The sequence below is a fragment of the Squalius cephalus genome (assembly GCF_949319135.1).
Source record: "Squalius cephalus genome assembly, chromosome: 15".
Classification (NCBI taxonomy): Eukaryota; Metazoa; Chordata; class Actinopteri; order Cypriniformes; family Leuciscidae; genus Squalius; species Squalius cephalus.
In genome coordinates, this window is record NC_137136.1 from 19,864,120 (window position 1) to 19,885,195 (window position 21,076).

Genomic DNA, 21,076 nt, shown 5'->3' on the forward strand with positions numbered 1-21,076 from the left:
ACCACTAAAGGAGAGCACAGTCAATTTTACAACCAGACCAGACTGACCCTATGGCACTGTCTTCAGTCCAGACTGACAAGATTGCAGCAGGGATAAACTCTCTCTCTCTCTCGCTGAGCTATAAAAGTTGACTGCTTTACTTGGAATTTTCAGTTTTTCAGTAAAAACTCAAAATGACCTTTAAAAGCAAAAATACTTGGAGATATTAAAACTTGTGGTCAGAGAATATTATCTTAAGTTACTTATTATTTACTTATTAACTTATTTATTTTTCTTACCCCCTTTTTTTACTTATTTTAATCATAAATCTATCAAATTTAGTAAAGTTTCTGCACACAACAACAAAAATGCCAGTTTGGTAAGCATATATATTCTCAAAAAAAGAAATATATTATCTTAAGAAAATATATTGTTTTAAGGATATTTTACTTGAAAAAAAAAAACAACTTTTTTTGTGTGTGCAATTTTCTTCTCAAAAGCTTGGGGTTGGTAAGAAGTTTTTTCAAACAAGTGTTTTATGCTGACCAAAGCTGCAATCATTTGATCAAAAATAAAGTAAAATATTATTGCGAAATATTATTCAAATTTAAAAAAACTATTTTCTATTTTAATATATGATGGCAAATCAGAATTACCCTAGCATTTATTGTCACATGATCCTTCAGAAATCATTTTAATATGCTGATTTGGTGCTCAGGAAACGTTTATTACTATCAATGTTGAAAATTGAAAGTTAAAAGGAACGGCATTTAAAATCTTTTGTAACCTTATAAAAGTATATACTGTCACTTTTGATCAATTTAATGCATGCTTGTGGAATAAAAGTATCAATTTCTTTCAAACAAACAAAAAAAATCTTACTGACCCCAAACTTTTAAACGGTAGGGTAGGATTATTTGTTGTCTAGTAGAAATTATTTTTGCATTCAGTAATTTCGAAAAATTATGGAAGCTTGTTTCTGACATGACTTTTTATCTCGCAATTTTTTCTCAGAATTGTGTGGTATAAAGTCACAATTGAGAGTTATAAAGTCAGAATTGGGTGATATACAGACATAAACTTTATAACTCGCAGTTCTGACGTTATAACACTTTGCGAGCTATAAAGTCAGAATTGCGAGATATAAACTCGCAATTGCGAGAAAAAGTCAGAATTGTGAGTTTATCTCTTGGATTTCTGATTTTATAACTCGCAATTGCGAGTTTATATCTCACACTTCTGAGAAAAAAAGTCAGAATTGTGAGATATAAAATCGGAATTATTTTTTAAATTGTTTCATTCCGTGGCGGAAACAAGCTTTCATAAAAATACATTTGAAATCATATGACTGAAAGACTTGGTAGCCTTATAAAATGTTTTATTGAGCAGATCACCTTATGGGGGCCTTTATGACCAGGACCTCCATGATAAGATCACATGACCAGCTAAATACTACCCGGTTTATCTTGGTACCCCCCTTGTTACCTGACACTTTTGCTTACAAAATAAATGAATGATTGCTGACTACAAACAGCCTTACACTGGCATCAGTACCTGAAAACTTCTGTTGATATTGCATTCACACCACTAGGTGTCACTGTATGTATTGGCCAGTGAAACTATGTATTATTCATTTGTATTTTTTTTTAATTACAAAAGACTAAATATATATATTTAGAGCGTCTGTGTCTGATGTGATCATCGTCACTAGTAGACCAACAAAAGCCTTCCGGAGATCTTGAAGGCAGGGGACTCTATGTGAATAGACAGGCAGCATCTATATGAATGGCTGTTGAGTTAATTAAAGGTGATGAAGGGTACAGGCCTTTGCTCTAGGACAGCAGGTACAACTGCATTAGTTCAGAGTTATAGGCCTGAGGGAATGGCTGTGGACTAGTTAAATGTGATGAAAGGTATAGCATTTAGCTATAGGAGAGCAGGTAAAGGGGTTTGCTGAATTAGTTTAGAGTTATAGCCTTGAGGGAACAACCTAGAATCATTAGAGTTATGGGACTGATGTGCAGCAGTGGTTAATATAGAATTAGTGCAATTTGGGGAAAAGAGCACACACACACAAACACACAACTGTTTGAACATTTGTGGTGAATAAGATTTTTAAATCCTTTTGGAAGATATTTCTTTTAGATAATGTTTTGAATGTAAGAGAATAATTTTAATCAAAGCATTAATTTGATTGAAATATATACTATATATATATATATATATATATATATATAGATATATAAATAGCTTTTTTTGTTGTTTTTTTTTCCTCCACTAAAAGACTATATAGTACTATGCAGGGTAGTCTACCAATTGATTGACCAATGCAATTTTAGCAATGTTCCTTGGTTTCACCAAAAAAGTAATTTTTGACAGTCAGGTAGAACTATAGTCCCTTTGACTTTTATTTTTACAATGCATACAATCTCATATCGGTTTTCACAAGTGTTTTAATACGAGCAGAGACGCAAAGCACAATAACAGATTCAGATAAGTTAGAAAAAAACCCAGTGATAAATAAGCTTCTGTGAAAAAACATGTTCATAACAGACTCTGGCATTCCAAATACCTTACACACACACACACACACACACATATACACACACACAAAATGAGTCACTGAGAGCTTTTTCACAAGAGCTCACTATGAGATGCCAACTTCATCAATCCATCTATTTAAACTGCTCATGTCTGCAACGCATCGACTGAAAACACCATTTAGCCAATAGAAAAATGAGACAGAAAGAAAGAAAGAAAAAGAGATATACAGTGAAGTGAACTGAGTGAGTGGGGTGTCTGTATTATCACAGGGTTGAACGGGCTGGGGAAAATGAGAGCTTATAACAGTTATAATATCAGAAAAAAGGGGGCAGAGAGTTGAGAAGGGGGGGTTGCATGGGTCAGAGAGAGACAAAGGTTACACAACAAATTATTCACCCCTCCGCTGGCTCTATTCTACACCCTTTTGTTAAGCATAAACGCAGCTTGGCAGGATCCACAGAGAGCTCTTCAATTCACAGTAACTCATAAACAGCTACTCATTATACAGTACAAGGGTCTGTTCAGATCTTCAGCCTCACAAACACATGCACCACAGCGATCACATGTGCAGATGTTAATGAAAGTGAACTGTTCGAACCGCAAACAGACTCATTCAGAGACTCATACACATGTTGACACACACTCTGAACCGGACCGGACAGTAGGAGCCCCCAAAACGCACACACACATGGGGGTCTGAGAGCACCAGGGGGAGCAAAGGAAGTTTCATACCTTCTTCAGCTGAACTGTGCTGGACCACAAGAGAGACAGACAGAAAGATCCTCCACATTTCCATCAGAGCAACACACAAGTAGAGTCCAGAGAGGAAGAACACAGGAGAGGGAGACCGGAGGAGAGAGAGAGAGAGAGAGAGAGAGAGAGAGAGAGAGAGAGAGAGAGAGAGAGAGAAGGGAGGAGGAGTCTGTCTACTCGTTTTTATCTCAGATTAAAGAGAAGAGAGAAAGAGCGGGGGTGGGTGAGCAGGGAGGAGTATTTATGTATGATGATGATTATGACTGAGAAGTCACTGAGCAAAGAACAAGGAGAGAGAGAGAGAGATGAAGGGACCGGTAAACTGACTTTAGCTACTCACTGTGATGGAAAGCCTAAAACGAGTTGGGCTAGTTCGCAGAAAAAGTGTCTAGACACGCAGGAGACAGACGCTTTCACAGTCACATTTGGTGAAGGCTCTGGTTTGGCATGCTGATCGGGCACGGCGAGCCAGATTGGAAATATGCATCACTCAGTAAAAGAAGCTTGGAAACCTGCCTGTGTGTTTTCTTTTCTTCTCTTCTTTCAACTGCTGCATTTTTCCCTGGAAAAGAAAATACATATTTTGAATATTTTCTTTTGGCCTTGGTCACTTCTCATTTTCCACACACACACATACACACAGACATACGTACAAAGGTTCTTCAATATAGACAGGCACATAGAGGCTGTTGTATTCTTGAATACTAGTGTTGTATAATTATCTCTTTGAAAACAGCGCCTTCTGGTGGACACATAGTGACTGCAGAAGATATCGGTGGTGCCCTACACACGATCTACGGAAGTTTGCTTCGGTAAATCACAATTATGGCATAAAAAGTCAAAATTATGACATAAAATGACAAGCTAAGACATACTAAGTCATATGGCATAAATTACATAAAAATACATTAGGCTATAGCGTAAGTCATAATAATGATAAAAAGTGCAAAAAAATTAAGCTACTAATTAATATTCTTATTATTTTAATTTCCAACTTTTCTTCTCATATATGACTTTTTAATGACAATTATGATTTACAAAAGCAAGTTTTTTTTTTTATGTGGTGAAAATGACCTTTCATAACACCCTGTTGTGAAATATCATTCCGTCCTGTCAGTCATCACACAAGTGCATATTACAGCCACCACCCTTTCTGACAGTCATTCCACTCTTCCTCTTCGCCCCTATCTTCTCTTTTATTATAATTTGCCTCGATTTTATCCAGTTCGGTTTTCAGGACTGGAGTTAGCTTGAAGCTCGAGTCTCGGGGGCGAGCTTGTCCTTCAAGGAAATCCAAATTCGTTCACTTTCCAAGGACTGGATAATATGACGACATGTCACATCAGGCGTGCACAATATAACACCAGTGAGAATAAAACCACATATTCAAGATTTAATTTTTTTTTTTTTCTTAAGTTTTAAAGTCTAATAAAGTGTTTAAGGTAGGCTACACTATGTAACTTGGCCATCTAGAGGTTAAAAACTGCATACATTTTGAGGAAGAACATTGTTTTGGTTGTGCTTCGGCTCTGTATGACTGCGGATGGATATGGTACTGCTCATTAAACATTCACTAGATACTTTGTTCAGCTGAAGACGTACCCATACCGCTCACAACACTCAAGAGCTACATGGGTGTTTCTTCAACTACGGGCACTTTTGACTCTAACAAAAAAAAAAAACAATAAAACCCTATGAATTTCAATTTTAACCATCACAGTCCATAATACATAAATACAGTACAAGATGTACACAAAATTGAATGTAATCGTTAAGATTTTAATCTGAAACATATTTATTTTTTATGGTTTTCATCTCTTCTTTTTACAAAATGTCCGTACTGCAACATTACAATAACGTTAAATTTAAACACTTTTCATTACTTTCAAGATTTGTCAATTTTTGTAAAAACTAATATTAAAAAGTCATTTAAAATTAGGGGGTTTTATGATTTTCTTTATGCCGTGGAAAATGTTGATGTTAACCTTAGATATCAATTGCTTTCATACATGCCAAAGATACAAATTTTTATGACAAATGTTATCATTTTAATGTGTAAATCATCTCTACTGAAGTGTTCAAATAATTTTTGCAAACAAAAATCGGATTAATAATTAAAATAAATCATTGCCGCGGTAATGACAGTTTGTATCGGTAAGGACACAATGTTAATGGCACATGTTAATAATGTAACCTTAACAATACGTTACTGTAGAGAAAAACAGTAACAGATAAAAACAGAAGGTGTTTTGTCAAAGATAGTAGAGGTATTGCAGACAAGACTGGGACAAAATGATTTTCTTGTTTCAAATACTAATACATGTATGAATTTCTATTGTAACAACAAACTTAATTTGAGGCCTTCAATATTTTGTTTTGTCCTCTGGTTTCTTTTGTTTATCCTCCACTGTCTTTTTCCATAACTCTTCATATCTGGTCTTTTTCTCATTACCCCTCTTCTGTCATCTTATTGTAGGTTAATCCTCATGCTTAATATATGTCAAGGCAAGGACTCCACAAGACCTCCGTATGTGTCCTGTGGTATCAGGTAGTGAGGTGGTGCCTCCATGGATCAGATTTGTTCATCAAGCACATCCCATAGATGCTCAATTGGATTGAGATATAGGGAATTTTTAAGCCAAGGCAATGCCTAGAACTCTTTGTCATGTCCCTCAAACCCTTCCTGAACAATTTTTGCATTGTGGCAGGGTGCATTATCCTGCTGAAACAGGCCACTGCCATCAGGGAACACCATTGCCACTGTCTGCAACAATCTTAGGTAGGTGATACGTGTCAAAGTAACATCCACATGAATGCCAACATTTCCCTGAGCATCACACTCCCTCCACCGGCCTGCCTTCTTCCCATAGTGCATCCTGCTGCTGTCTCTTGATCGGGTGGTTCAGATTTGACAGTCACATGCCCATTGTAGGCACTTTCTGTGGTGGACAGGGGTCATCATAGGCACTTTGTCCTGTCTGCTGCTAAGCAGCAAACTGCTATGTATTGTGTGTTCTGACACCTTTCTATCATGGGCAGCATTAAGTTTTTCAGCAATTTTTTGAGCTACAGTAGCTCTTTTGTGTGATCGGACCAGGCAGGCGAGCCTTTGCTTCCCATGTGCATGTGTGAGTCTTAGGCGTCCATGACCCTGTTCACCGGTTGTCCTTCCTTGCACCTCTTTTGGTAGGTATACCACTACAGACCATAAACACCCCACAAGATCTGCTGTTTTGGAGATGCTCTGATGCAGTTGTCTTGCCATCACCATTTAGCTCTTGTCAAAGTCACTCAGATCTTTTCACTTACTCTTTTCTCTGCTTCCAACTCATGAAATTCAAGAAGTGACTGTTCAGTTGCTGCCTAATATATCATCTTGACAGGTGCCACTGTACTGATATAATAAATTATATTCACCACACCTATCAGTGGTTTAAATATTGTGGCTGATCAATGTAATATACATAAACCTTGAATTTGTCTCTACCACAACACCTAAAAATGCTAAGACGTGCTGCAGAAATGACATTTTTGCTAATATTGCAGATAACTGGCAGCCAGCAAGGTCTGATACATCAGTTTTGACTTTTAGCAACAAATATATATGTATTCAACAGTAATATAAATAATTTTTTAAAATGTAATTCAAAATACACAATTACTATAGTAAATATTATAGTAAGGAAGCACAATAAATACTTAAGAAGAAAAGATGATCTTTATCTTATTTTTTCTGGATCTTGTGAGTGACCTAATGGAGGTGGACCAATCTGTCAGACACCTGCTCACATGCTAATTTCTGTTTCCCTAGAGATTTGTTTGGCTTTGAAGAAATGTCATATTAAGAGTCTTTTTCAGTGTTGCGGTAAGGACTCAAAAGTGGACAGGTTTATTTAGATGAAAAAAATCATAAAAACAATCAGTAAACAACAAAAAAATAACTTTAAGATGGTGTAAAGTCATATGTATATAAAACTAATATAAAATAATGTCATATTGTAAAAGAATTAGCTAATTTTAAGTATCTCAACATTGAAACCACGGGTGTGAGACATGAGGAAAAATAGTGTTTGGACCTATAAATGCTTCATAATTTTACATAAAAATATTTTTTTTTGCGAATTGAAAAGACCTTTCATGTAGTGTGTAACATAGCTCTAAGTGAATGAAAACATCCTGCAAAGTTTTAAATCTGAAAGTGCACCGTATATAAAGTTATTGTCTTTCAAAAGTAAGAGTCGACTCTGAGTCAATGAAATGAATTGTTTTTCAAATGAGTCATTAGCCGTTTCGTTGTGACGTCAAGACGAAACATTAGCATATTGCCCGCCCACTTATTGCGCGCGCAGACACCATGGAAAACTCAAGCCCCCTATGTTTCGGAAAACATTGAAGCTTCCCCGGGCGCCGCCATTGATTAGCGGACCCCCCACCTGCTGTTAGCATTCCATTGACTCCCATTCATTTTGGCGTCACTTTGACAGCGAATAACTTTACATCTGAGGCGTTTAAAGACTCCACTTGTCCATTATTTATTTCTAAAGAAACACGAAAATGTATAAAAGGCTCCATTACCTTGTAGCTTACGTTATGGCCCCGTAGAAGCAGTTTTTGTAAAAATAGGCTAACGATTGCGTCATAACCACGCGACTCTCTGTCGCACAGTAGAGAAATTACCGTATAGACAGGAGGAGAAGCTCGCGCGCAATCGGGGGGACGTGGAGGCAAAATGACAAAATAATTAATCAGAATACTTAGCAAAAGTTGCTCCTGCTCCTAGCTTATGGACAGCTCCTACTCACGCTTTCCGTCTCTGCAAGTTTCGGAAGGGAATGATTCAGATTTCTCTTGGCACAGCTACTAGAAGACAGACGGGTTGCTCACATCACATCTACGTCGTCAAGCTCAGTTTGAGTCTGCGCAGTACGCTCAGCCATCAGGAAGTGAGTGCTTCTAATTGACTTCACTTTTCTCTGTTGAATCCAATGGGGTCGCTGTGTCCATTTCTTTTACTGTCTATGGGAAAACTTGAACCTCAAACCAGCAGCTGATTCCTGTGGGTACTGGATAGCATCATGTCGAGAAGACGGCGCTGTGCTCTATAATGTGAAGGTAAAGCCAGTTTTTTTTTCACTGCCCAAGGACCAGCATGTGAAGAATCAGTGGTTAAAATTCATCTTTACCATGATACCACAGCAGTATAATCCTAAACTTTTGCTGTGTTCCCTTTATTTCACTGACGACTGCTTCTCAAATCTCAGAGTTCAAAACAGGATTCACAAACCGCTTGCTCTTGAAAGATGGTGTTCAAATTACTTAATTTTTAGTTTTATATTGTGTAGGTCTCCTGCTAACTGGCTAACTCACGTTATTACTCTTACTGAAATACTTCTGCTAATCAGTTGTGGGCAACGATTACCTATAACTGTGTCTATTAATGCAGATTGTCTGTCGTTCTCACTACTTTGAGGAAATATTTGTTTTACCAACGTTTATGTTACATCAGATCATTCACTCTAGAGCTCGGCTAACGTTAATGTATACATATACACTGTTATTGATAGTTTCCACGTGTTCACCGCAATATATTAGAAAAATACTCGGTTTGTTGATGGACATGCACTTGTTAATGGTGAGGAATTACAGTTGAAACATCTCATAATGTACCTCAAACTGAGTAGTGTATCACTGAGAAACGTCCCGTCCTTGTGATGGAGGTTCGGGTTGAATAACAGCTCTTCCAATGCTTCATCATAGGACTTGCGCTCGCATTGATATGGTAAAATCGACGTCATTGTTCTGTTTAGTTTACAGTGTAGGAAGCCTCACGATACGCAGAGCTGACGTTGTTATGGCAATGGGCGGTTTTGTTTTCGACGCGCTGTACACGGTAGGCCAATCACAACAGACTGAGCTGTCTGGCCAATCAGAGCAGAGTAGCTCGCGGAAAGGAGGGATTTTGACGAGGCGTTTGAGTGAGAGTCATTGAAAATGTGATGATGTGCTGTGCAAATGTGTATTATGTTGTAGGAGAGTCCACAACAACATTAGGAAACTTTAAAATAGCATAATAGGGGCCCTTTAACTTAGGCTACTCACATTTTGAGTAATAAAAACGCCATCTCCGCGTCGAACATTTCAAATCCCTCAGTTCTCGCCATCTCCAACAAGCCAAGCCAATGTTGATTCTCGTTTTATTACGAGCACTGTCGTTCTATTTTTGCCAGCAGACTCTCCTCTGTTCGGCGTTTTTTTAACCTGTGATTCCCTGAAGTTTTGAGATTTAACGTGCTTCATGTCAACCTTTCTTGCTCGTCGTGACAACTAACGCATGCCACTCCCAGTCCCACACCAGTTCCTCAAATCCAGCCCTGGAGGGCCACTGTCCTGCACAGTTTGGCTCACACCTTGCTCAGGTGTGTTCGTTCCCCGGGCGCCGAGGTGAATGGCTGCCCGCTGCTCCTAATGTGTGTGCACTAACTTGGATGGGTTAAATGCAGAGGACAAATTCCATGTATGGGTTGCCATACTTGGCCTTCACGTCACCTCACTTAATGAATTTGGGTAAGATAAAAACATGTTTTGGAAAAAGGATTAATGATTTATAAAAGAAAAAGAAAAAAAGGATTGATGATTTATTAACTCATTTATATTTTGTTAATTTTGAACAAAGCTTTTACATAGCGCTCTAAAACACATTTGAATAGCCTCCCTTAAAAGTAAATCAGACGCTATTATTAGATTACAGTAAACTATCTCATGATTGACTTACAAATAAAAAAATATTAATATGTGACTTTTCTGGATGATACAATGTCTCATGACAAGGATGCATGTTGTGACACATGACCGTTAGCCTATCTCAACAAATATGTACAGAGTTCCTGTGATGCAAACAGTCACAAATGCGAGTAAAATCAAATCATGTGGGAATGATCTGGTCACTCTCACAAAATAAGCTTCCAAGTGCTGTGTATTAAAAATACTCATATATAAGCAAAGGTAAAACAATGTAAAAACATCACGTTTTGGTAACAAAATTAATTTTATTTAATAAGCTATAAATATAATAAAATATATAAATATAAAACACTCATATTGGTAAATATCCAGACATCTCAATCATGCAGTCAGAGTGCAAAAAAATGCAGTAATAAATGTAAACAAACAAACAAAACAAAAATACAAAATTTATATTTACACAGTTGACCAATACTTACAGTAAACAATATTAACTACCCAACAAAAGGGGTCTAAAAACTGAAAATATGAGATGCACATAAGTACATGTTAAACAATAATGTGTTCTTGTGATTGCTGGGCTGTCATGATTAACTTTAATATGATCCTGTGTCAGTAGTGTTCATTCAGTCAGGCCTAGTGACAACCGTCATGAGAAATACTTCAGGGATGAATAACACCATTTAAACACTGATAAATCTATTTTAGATTCTGTCTGTAGGTCACTAATCAAAATTTTGACACTGAACATGTGAGCTCCTTTGCACAAAAGACCATATGCTCATGAACTGAATAGTAGTCATAACAGCACAACAGGACAAGTATTAAAAGGCCATCAGTGAATCTGATTAGTGCGTAAATTCAGTCTGATTTAAGTCTTTGGGCAATATGAGAAATTTGTTAAATAACTATTTAAATATAAGTCATAGTAATAAGTTTAATATTCCACATGATTATGGACAAGTGCTTAGTGCTCACACATAAGTTGTCTTAAAAATGCAACTCAACTCTATATCTGACTAAACATTCAATTTATCAAAAGGCCGCTGCAACCACATGTAACACTTATTTGCTCATAATGACTATATTGCCAATTATAAAAGGCTTTCAGTACCATCCTAGCTATTTCCTTTGAAATAATGCCCATTATTTAGCTGCATCTGTTCTCTATTGTCCACTGTAGGACTCCATTTAGGGTGTCAGTCTTGTGTAGATTATGGGTTTTCTCTATAGGTTTGTTCCACTTTTCTCCTGTCCAGCCAGCTCAGTCATCTGAAACTTCTCTGATGACGGGGACACTGGCAGAGAAATGGCACCCTCTGCAGACGTGTAGTTGACAGCATTGGAGCCTGCGGCATTGGAAAATCCACTGGAAATGTCCTCAAACGTCCGGCCTTTGGTCTCGGGAACCCGGAAGTAGGTAAACACGAAGAAGATGATGAGGAGGATGAAGAATATGATAAACACATAAGGGCCGCACAGTGTCTGGAAAGGAAGCAAGGTCATAATAATGCGTTTAGCTCTTGTGTCCATGAAAAATGTAATACTGCTGAATTCTGTGACAAGGTTCTCACCATTAGTGGTAGGAAAGACAGTCCGACAATTAAACTGGCGGTCCAGTTGCAGCATCCCGCCACAGCAATGGCTGCCGGACGTGGACCCTGAGAAAATAACTCTGCCACTATGAACCATGGGATCGGTCCTGGTCCCATCTCAAAACTGGCCACAAATCCAAAAACTGCCAGAATGGCCAGAACGCTGATTGCTGAAATTCCCTGCTAGCCGGAAATTGAATCATTTGTAGAGAGAAAAAAAAGAGCAATGATACACTTCAGTGAATGAAATCTCACATAAATATAAGTTGGCGTTCATTAGTAAGATCACACACTGACCCCTTCAGATGCAGATTCGTAGATAGCAGTGCCATTCTGAAGTATATTATCTCCAGGCTTCTATAAATCAGAAAAGAGAATGAATTTAAAAATGAATAAAAATGTTATGTCTCTATTCTCTAATATTTAATTGAATGAATCCCTTGTTAAATCCATCCCATACACTTCTGAAGATCAGTAGTTTATCATATAGGCCCATTAATGATCATATATATTTAATTATATATTGTATATCAAAACTCACCGTTTAAGTTTGATACTCACCGCAGCAAGTTTAAGAGAAATAGTCATGAGCAGAACACAGACAGCCATTCCAGCCAGTCCGATCATATGAAGTGTTCTTCTCCCTGCCCTCTCCACCAGGAAGAGCTGTTGAGAAAAGCAGTGGGAACATCAACACTGTTCTTTAGTACACCCTCACAAAAGTATTTGATCGGATATAAGGGCATGACATTGCAAATTCAAGGGTGGTGACATCTGTTTACCTACAGTACAGTTCTTTTCAAATGTTTGTTTATGTGAGTATATTAGCTCAGCTGTGTAAACTCACAGAGATGACAGTGAAGATGGTGTTGACTGCACCCATTCCAATGGTGGCAAAGACTGGCCCAGTGATACCTGCATTTCTGAAGATCTCTGTTGAGTAATAAATTACCTGGAAAATGTACAGAAACGCAGCTATTTAACATTTAGAACAGTTCATGTCAATACTGGGAGTTGACAAGGGGAAAATATGGAAGGAATCCTTACAAATTGACAAAGTGACAAACACTGCAAACAAACATTCATTAATCAGAATTTTTGTCTCGTTTTCAGGTAAAATAAATATCTGAACATTATTAAAAGAAGATACATTTGTGTATGACTTGTTATAGAGAATGTTAACTTTATTTTTCTTCTCATTGGCAAATTGTTTCTCTTGTTGTAAGCACTAAAGTTTTTAGGTTTATGTTTAAAATGTTTAACAGGATGTGCTAATCAAAGATCATTATGTAAACTTTTTATGTAACTGGTGGGGGGAAGTGTGGAGACTCACAGCGTTGATGCCGGACAGTTGCTGGGACAGCTGCAGGATTATGGCGATAATAATGGGCTGTCTGTAGGCGGAGTTACGGAACAACTCTGGAATAGAAACCTTCTTCTCCATGGACATCTTCATGGCCTCTTCCTTCATCTCACGAATGTCATCCTCCACATCTGAATGCCCACGAAGGCGTGTCAGCACTGAGGGCAGAAGAGAGAAAGATCAACATAGTCAGTGTGGAAGAGTAAATACACTTAAAGGGATAGTTCACTTTGGTATGTTTTAGCTTACCTCAAGGGCATCCAAGATGTAGGTGTCTTTGTTTCCGCAGTAGTTTCAATTTTGATATTTTTAGGTCAAACCGTTCTTGTCTGTAAGTCGTATAATGCAGGTCTATGGTCACTATCTGAAAGAGCATGCACAGAGAAGTCCAAATTAAACAATTCCCCATCGTAAGTACACATTGATGGCCTAAGACACGAAACGAGCGGTTTGTGTGAGAAAACGAACAGTATTTATATCGTTCTTCTTCTTCTTCTTGTTTTTTTTTTTTTTATGGCGGGTCGCAAACAAATATGTGCATTACCGCCACCTATCTCAGAAATGGACCATTGACACTTTCCTATACTTCTTTAACCTATCAACCAACATAAGAAGTATAAGAAAGTGTCAATGGTCCATTTCTGAAATAGGTGGCGGTAATGCACATATTTGTTTGCGATCCGCCGTAAAAAAAAACAAGAAAGCGCCGGAAGCGCGCGCGCCCTCAGATCACTTGGATGTGGTTGTGTACAAGAGGTAAAAACGATATAGATACTGTTCGTTTTCTCACACAAACCGCTCGTTTCGTGTCTTAGGCCATCAATGTGTACTTACGATGGGGAATTGTTTAATTTGGACTTCTCTGTGCATGCTCTTTCGGATAGTGACCATAGACCTGCATTATACGACCTACAGACAAGAACGGTTTGACCTAAAAATATCAAAATTGAAACTACTGCGGAAACAAAGACACCTACATCTTGGATGCCCTTGAGGTAAGCTAAAACATACCAAAATTTAATTTCAAAGTGAACTATCCCTTTAATTTGCTCAGGCAGTGCTAAATGGTGTGTTGCGCATGTCTCCTGCTCTTTCTAGATCCAAATGAGATGCTTCTAAAGACTTTTTTTTCAGTCCTGAGCAGTCTCACCTTGGCGTGCCTCATCCTCCTGGTTGAGACTGATCAGCAGGTATCGAGGGCTCTCTGGGCAGAAGATCAGCATAACACTCTGTACCACTGCAGGCAGCGTCGTCAGAGCCAGCAGCAGCGGCCACAAAGACTGAGACCCCAGCAATGACTCCAGACCTAAGATCTACCATAAAATCCACAAAGAAGACCCATTTATAACTATTTGCATTTGACTTTTTAAGTGTATAATCAGTATGTTCAAAAATCAGACGACTTCCTTTCTTCTAAAGGAAGAATACAATGAATATGGATTGAAGCTTTCGAGTTTCAAAAAGGACCCAAAACCATCATAAAAATTATCCAAATATCTTCTGAAGCCATACAATATCATTTTATGAGAAAAGGATAGTAATTTGTTATCATTGACTGAAATTAGTGAATGAGTCAGTGAACTTGTGAACCGAACCAATTCAATTCATGAACAAATCATTCAGACCAGTTTTGTGATGTGAATGAACTCATTGAAAATATCTGACTCAAAAGAATCAGTTCTTTACAAATCTGACATCACCACTGAATGTGCTGAGGAGATGTCAAGATTTTTAGGGAATAATGTCTTCAATTTCTACCTGTCCGTTGCACAAGGCTATCATATGACTTCAGAGGACTATACTTAAGTTGTATAGACCAATGTTACTATACTTTTATGGTGCTTTTGAATCTTTTTTCAGCATGGAAGCTTTGGTGTTATTATTGCAAGCAAAAAATCATATGGGTTTTGAATGAGATTTGGGTTAGTTTAATCTTCATTTTTGAGTGATCCCTTTAATCTCTTATTTACATTCATCCATAGGAAAATCTAACCTGTGCAACCAGGATGCCGATGACCACCCCGAGCTGGTGAAGGGTGCCAAAAGCCCCTCGCAGTGCCGTTGGAGAAATTTCACCCACATACATGGGTGTCAGTCCTGTACACATACCACAGAACACACCAATCACCAGACGGCCCAATATCACCAACTCATGGGAGGTGAAAATGCTGGATAAACCCATCAGGCCTCCACCAATCAGAGCCAGGATGTTGGACAGCAGCATTGATTTCCGTCTGTAAAGAGAATTTTGGAGATGAAACAAGAAGATCTTTTATATTTGTTTTATGTCCAAATAAATTGTGTGATTTTGAATTTGGTCACTCTTTTCTCACCTCCCAAGCTTGTCAACCAGAGCGCCAACACTAAGAGATCCGATCATGCCGCCAGCATTGAAGATGGAAACTGCGACACTCCACACTGTTGTGAGTGTGGATTCCTCCATGGGCTCTCCAGTGCGCACCAGAGTCACGTTTCTGATGAAGTTCTTCACTTTCTGATCATCAACAGAGAGACAGTCAGAAGTAAGTGATGAAGCGTTGTTTTTTTTAAGTCTAAAATGCTACTCATTTAATGAAACATTTACCTGATCGGGTGCGTTGATGACTCCTGTGTTGAAGCCGAACTGCAGCGAGCCGATGACGGCCGTGGACACGCAGAGCACCAGGTAGCATGTCACCTGCTTCCCCTAAACAAAAAGAAGGAATACACATACTGTGACGTGCAGAAAATGACATGAGTAAAGATAAAAGAAGTAACTGTGACCCAACAAAGTCTCAAAATGTGCACAAAACCTGTCCTATTTCTTCTTTCTCAATTTCTTGCACTTTCTCGGTTATGTCAAATAGTTCTGCAGCACAGGTTGTTTTTTTTAGCATTATAATTTTCCATTTAGTTGACTGTTTTGTTTCTCTTCAATGTTCAGAAAGGGCTCAGAGAAAATATAATAATATAAATAATAATAATAAATTATTGAATATATTAAATATAAAATATACAAATTTTTACATTATTACTGTTTTATTCTGCTTTCTAAAGACTGATTGGAAACCATGAGATTAATTATTTGATTGTATTGACAACCTGTTTCTTTTGTTTACTCTCAATATATATATATATATGTGTAGATTAGTCTGTTAGTCACAGAAAAAAAAACCTCCACAGGAAGTGGCAAAGTCACACAATCTGTGATGGACAGATCATTAACGGCAGGAAATCCAAACATTTGCCTATCATTCATCGACCTCAAATATGGCTTCTCACTTGAAACATGTAAGTAGTAGCAACTTAATCAGTCCACTCGCTTTAATGTAAACCTAGATAAATGTGCGCTATTATTAGACACATAAGTGTTTGTGTGGAGAGACGCTTACTGCATGACATACAGGCGCCGGCGCCATCACTTTGATTTGACTTAAAATACTCCAAACTTTAAAGGGTCTACTTTTATTTCTGTAAACTCACAATAACAAAAAAAACATTGTGCTTTTGTAAAATAATGAAAACAATTAGTATGCGCTTTCTGCCGTCATGGTCTTGGTCAAGTCACAAAACGAACCAAAACTCACAGACATGAGAAATATATCTATAGAAAGCTTGAGATATCTATCTTTTAAATGAACCAATTCAACTGGAAAATAAATATTCTCATATTATGTAGGCTAATAATCCATATGAAACGTCCATATAGGCAGCTAGGCGCATCCACTACTTAATCTCTGCAGCCAAAAACACAGAAAACATTATCAATAAATTATTAAATTGTTTAGACAGCCTCCTTCTGTTTTTTCATGACACAGACTAAAATGCATGTTTGAGCGGTTTTAAATGAAAGCAACTTCCACTGACATATCCTAAAATATGTCAGTGCCATTGTTTTGTCTCAAGATGCACACCAGTAATGTTTTCTTTTTTCTTTTTCTAGGGCACGTTTATAAAAGCTACTTAAATGGCCTAATTGAACTTTAGTCCTACTCCTGGCTTAGTCTAAGCCCTGTCTGTGAAACAAGGCCAAAGTTTTCTCAGTTCAAATCTATCTTCATACATGAAAATATAGCTGCCTTTATAGCTTTGAAAAGGGTCCCTTGCAAATCGGGTTATTATAATAACTCCTGCTTTAAAGGGTAACTGAACCTAACCAAAAAAGGAAAAAGAGTCTTTCTCACTTTTTTGGCTTTAGTTTTAAATCACACTCTGGCGTCACTCAATAATCACACACTACTTCAATATCCTGTTTGTCTAAAAACCTTCATGCTTTTAAAACTTTTATCAAAACTTAAAAAAGGTCTTTCTCAAAGCCTAGTTACAAATTGCAGCTGTGAAATTCCATGAATTTCTATTTATTTTAATCATACTTTATTACAGTCAAGTTCAAAATGCGATTCTGCATCCTGTTTGCTACCTCAATTCGAGAGGAAGGAATCTAAAAATCATTCTCAAATTCTGAATTGCACACAAATCCTGATAACCACATATTACACAATAGTAATTTCAGTAATTTCCCAGAGTATGTATGAAAGTGGAACAACAAAGTTGCATAAATCAGTTCACATAATAACTGGGATATGTCCTTAGGTGTCATTTTTCTCCTAATCGTTGTTCTCAAACTCTATAGCTTGATGTCTGTTCCTCCCTCTTGCGTCAAATGAATAGCAACCTAAGCTAATTGTGAGCTGCATTACTTCTGTACAGCAGCAAATAATGGGTCAGAAAGAACAATAATCTGATGGCCTGTTCTATAGGGTGTATTGGGTGACATTTGTATTTGTATGGGTTTGTAGGGCCTTTTAGAGTAAAGTCATTTGTAATGATGCTTTCCATGAAGTAAATGGTAATCTGTAGTGGACTGATTAACTTTCTCACTACTGCATGCAATATTTGGCAAATGTCTGTTGCAAAAAACCTCAGCACAGGAACTTCTGCATGTGCAAACCAGTCTGATTTTATGATACAGACTTAAACAGACCCAAACATGCACACACACACACACACACAAACAGCGGCTGACTTCTGGAGGAGTGAACAAGGATATGGGTGTCATCATGTGATCTGTGAGGAGCCGAAAACAATGAATTCGAATTCGAAATTCATAACGACATCACTGCATCTTTCATCTCTATTTATCAGGATAGACCAGATCACATTTGCACCCTCACATCCCACCATGTGCCCGCAGTCTCCCTTAACTTAATTATGCATACCGGTACTTATTTATTAAATCATCACATTCAGTGACTCACTTAATAGTTTTGTAATAACCTGCAGTAGATGCAAAATTGCACACTTGGATTAGGAATTTCCATTCTGTCAGTCCATTCTGAAACAAGTAAGAGCCAGTCAGAATGTTGTTCATATTTCGCTCAAGTTTGAACATGCCATCTAAACCCTGCTCTGAACAGTCATTTCTCCTCATCGTTCTGCTTTGCACATCTCGGTTTCTTAATTCACATGCTGCAATCCTATCGGTTATTCCAACTAAGAAATTGATCCGAGATTGTCTCACACATTCCAGTATGATTCACTTAATTAGATCTAGGATCAGAGTCAGTTGGGATTTGGTCCAAACAGCCTCCAAAGACAAAGCAGGCCAAAAAATGTCTCACTACAGCTACGACATATATTTATTTAGGTGATGAATCAAATCAATTGCACACTAATAGCCTGAACAGACATATCAAAGAATACCTAGTTAAACCTACTAGTGCAACACATTAGTGACACACAAACATTACACAATCAGTATATAAATCATAGGCTACTGGCAATTAAAACAAGCTACAGTATATCTACAATAAAAACACATTACAACATTTCAAACCCAGATGCCCATTGGCATCCCTTGAACATTTACTACAGTTCTTGCATGGTAAGCACAGTTTCGGTGTCTGTGAATATGTAGTAACCACATGGGTGACTCCCCATTACCATGGTTAGAATTGAGGTATCTATCTGTACCAAAAACTATGACTCATATTATGAAAAATAGTAGCCTAAACACATGTTAGCTTAGGAACTACAAAATTGTCATAAAATAAGCAGATGATGTTAATACTGTATTACATAAAAGACCATAGTTTCTGCATGTAATCTCTTGTGAAAAAGAAGTACACTTAAAGCATATTTTGAAAAAGAATATTTAAGGAAATAAGAATATACTTCAATATTGCAAAGATGCAATTAGATGAAAATGTATTATAGTTCAAATTCATATTAAATGCAATAAGCATAACTTAAGAGGGCTTTTCTGAGCCACTTAAGAGGGACTTAAGTATCTTTATATGTCATAAGTACTTCTATTGTCTTTGAAATACGGTTAAAGTGTGCTGCTTTGTAAACTAAAATAATAAATGTACTTTTTAAAAGCATGACAAAAGATTATTTAAACAATAATTAAAAATACTAAAAGCGTACTTAAGTGTGTTAAGAAACAGTAGGTTACACTTAATTTTAAGGTGTCCTTGTTACAGTCTAATTATACTTTTAGGTTTGGTTTAGACTTAGTTGCATGTAATTATGCATAATTTATAGTTATTACTATACTACATGTAACGTGTAACAAGGGCACTGTAAAATAAAGTGTTCTCTCTTTAAGTACACTTAAGTGGCAATTTAGTTCATTAATGTTATCTGCAAGTACTCTTTTTTTTACTTTTAAGATTTGAAGTTAAGTGCAAAACAATTAAGCACACTTCTTTTTCACAAGAATAAAGAAGAAAACTAAACATCACAACTTGTTCTGTACATAAAGACACTGACAGAAAAAAAAGACTCTACCTTACTGTCTTTCATCTTCTCCATTCTGCTATTCGTTGCGAAAGCCAGTTATGGCAACTGAGACAGAGGTCGTCTGTTCTTCCTCTTCTTGCAGCTAAACCAAACTTATATGGGTAAACACAAATCCGTATTTGGAAAAGTCTCTACAGTGGGAAAAAAAGAATACAAAGAATTGTTTTTAGTAATGCGAAGGAATGGAACCTTTTATGTTTTCATAAAGAACAACCACAAAAAATTTCATTTCCTACAACGGATGTCTGCTGAGTTGAGATGACAGTTGAGCATCAGTATTGTGCAATGTGAATTGCAAAGAAATGTGGAAGTCAAATATAAGAGGCATTTCTGTCAGCTCAAGATCATCCTTCTCTGTATCGCTCAAATGTGGTTAACTCAGTTTCAGTGAAATTCCTGTACTCTGACATTTGAAACATTCTACCAGTGAATAAAATCAATCTTGCTTTAGTTTATAACAGCTTCATGCAGTTCCTTAATTAAATACATTTGACCTGCTTGTTATGCACATGAAGTTATAGCTGCATTTACACATCATATATTTCATACAAACACAGTATTATATTTTATTTTATAATAATATTAATACAACTTGTTTTCATAATTGTACAAACAACATCCTTATTTCATTCCCTTTTACTTGTCACAGCAATTTCTGTCATTTCAACTAACACATTTCTCTACTTTCTTCATCAGTAATACATTTAAGTGAACAAAAAAGTATAATATAATTCACTTGAGGGTTATTTTAATAAAGATTTAAGGCAACAACATTTTAAATAACGTGTAGATAGTTATGAAGCAATATTTTAGTCAATATTGTAATAAAAGATCATTCCAGTGCTACTTATGGTATGTTATATTTCTATGTAATGATAATGTAAAAGAACAATATTTACGTTTATGCTTGCAGAGCTCGTGCGTCGAACAGGTATTTGCTGGTGTGTGATGAAACGATCTCGAGCTCGTGGGTTTTTATGGTGAGTGAGACATGAGCACCAGCACGTTGCAATTTTTGTCGTCACACAGCCATGCTCCCCCTATTTCTGTAATATTTGAGTCACAGGATTAAACGAGAACTTAATTTTTAGTCACTCACGTAACATCCTTTCGCAGGAAATCCTGTCCGTATCTCAAAAACTAGAGCATCGTTGCGAGCAGTTGCTCTCACTCAGAACGTGCCTATGATACCTAGCCTAAGAACTTTATCTAGATAGGCAGTCAATGATGCTTTGAGACCCGTCCCTATTTTATGTCCTTATTTGGTTACTCGCGCGTTATCGTCACAATACTGGACTTGAATCGCGCCTCTGTAGCG

General features: G+C 37.1%; 2 protein-coding genes across 2 annotated transcripts in view; both read right to left on the bottom strand.

Annotated features, from left to right (window-relative positions):
* ephb6 (eph receptor B6) overlaps positions 1-3,363 on the bottom strand; it is a 57,100-nt gene extending 53,737 nt beyond the window's left edge. Inside the window, exon 1 of the mRNA XM_079894151.1 lies at positions 3,256-3,363. Within this exon, the coding sequence (XP_079750277.1) occupies positions 3,256-3,319 (64 nt within the window). The 5' untranslated portion in view covers positions 3,320-3,363. The remainder of the gene's footprint in view (positions 1-3,255) is intronic.
* Positions 3,364-10,306: 6,943 nt separating this feature from the next.
* On the bottom strand, positions 10,307-20,938 carry slc2a3b (solute carrier family 2 member 3b). The gene is made up of 12 exons (XM_079894155.1): positions 20,658-20,938; positions 19,747-19,889; positions 15,560-15,661; positions 15,309-15,469; positions 14,969-15,209; positions 14,126-14,288; positions 12,946-13,133; positions 12,460-12,564; positions 12,174-12,278; positions 11,910-11,969; positions 11,592-11,792; positions 10,307-11,502 (listed from the first exon to the last, which is right to left on the bottom strand). Exons 2-12 carry the CDS (start codon positions 19,768-19,770, stop codon positions 11,245-11,247), a joined length of 1,608 nt encoding a protein of 535 aa, XP_079750281.1. The 5' UTR covers positions 19,771-19,889; positions 20,658-20,938; the 3' UTR covers positions 10,307-11,244.
* Between the last annotated feature and the right edge of the window lie 138 nt (positions 20,939-21,076).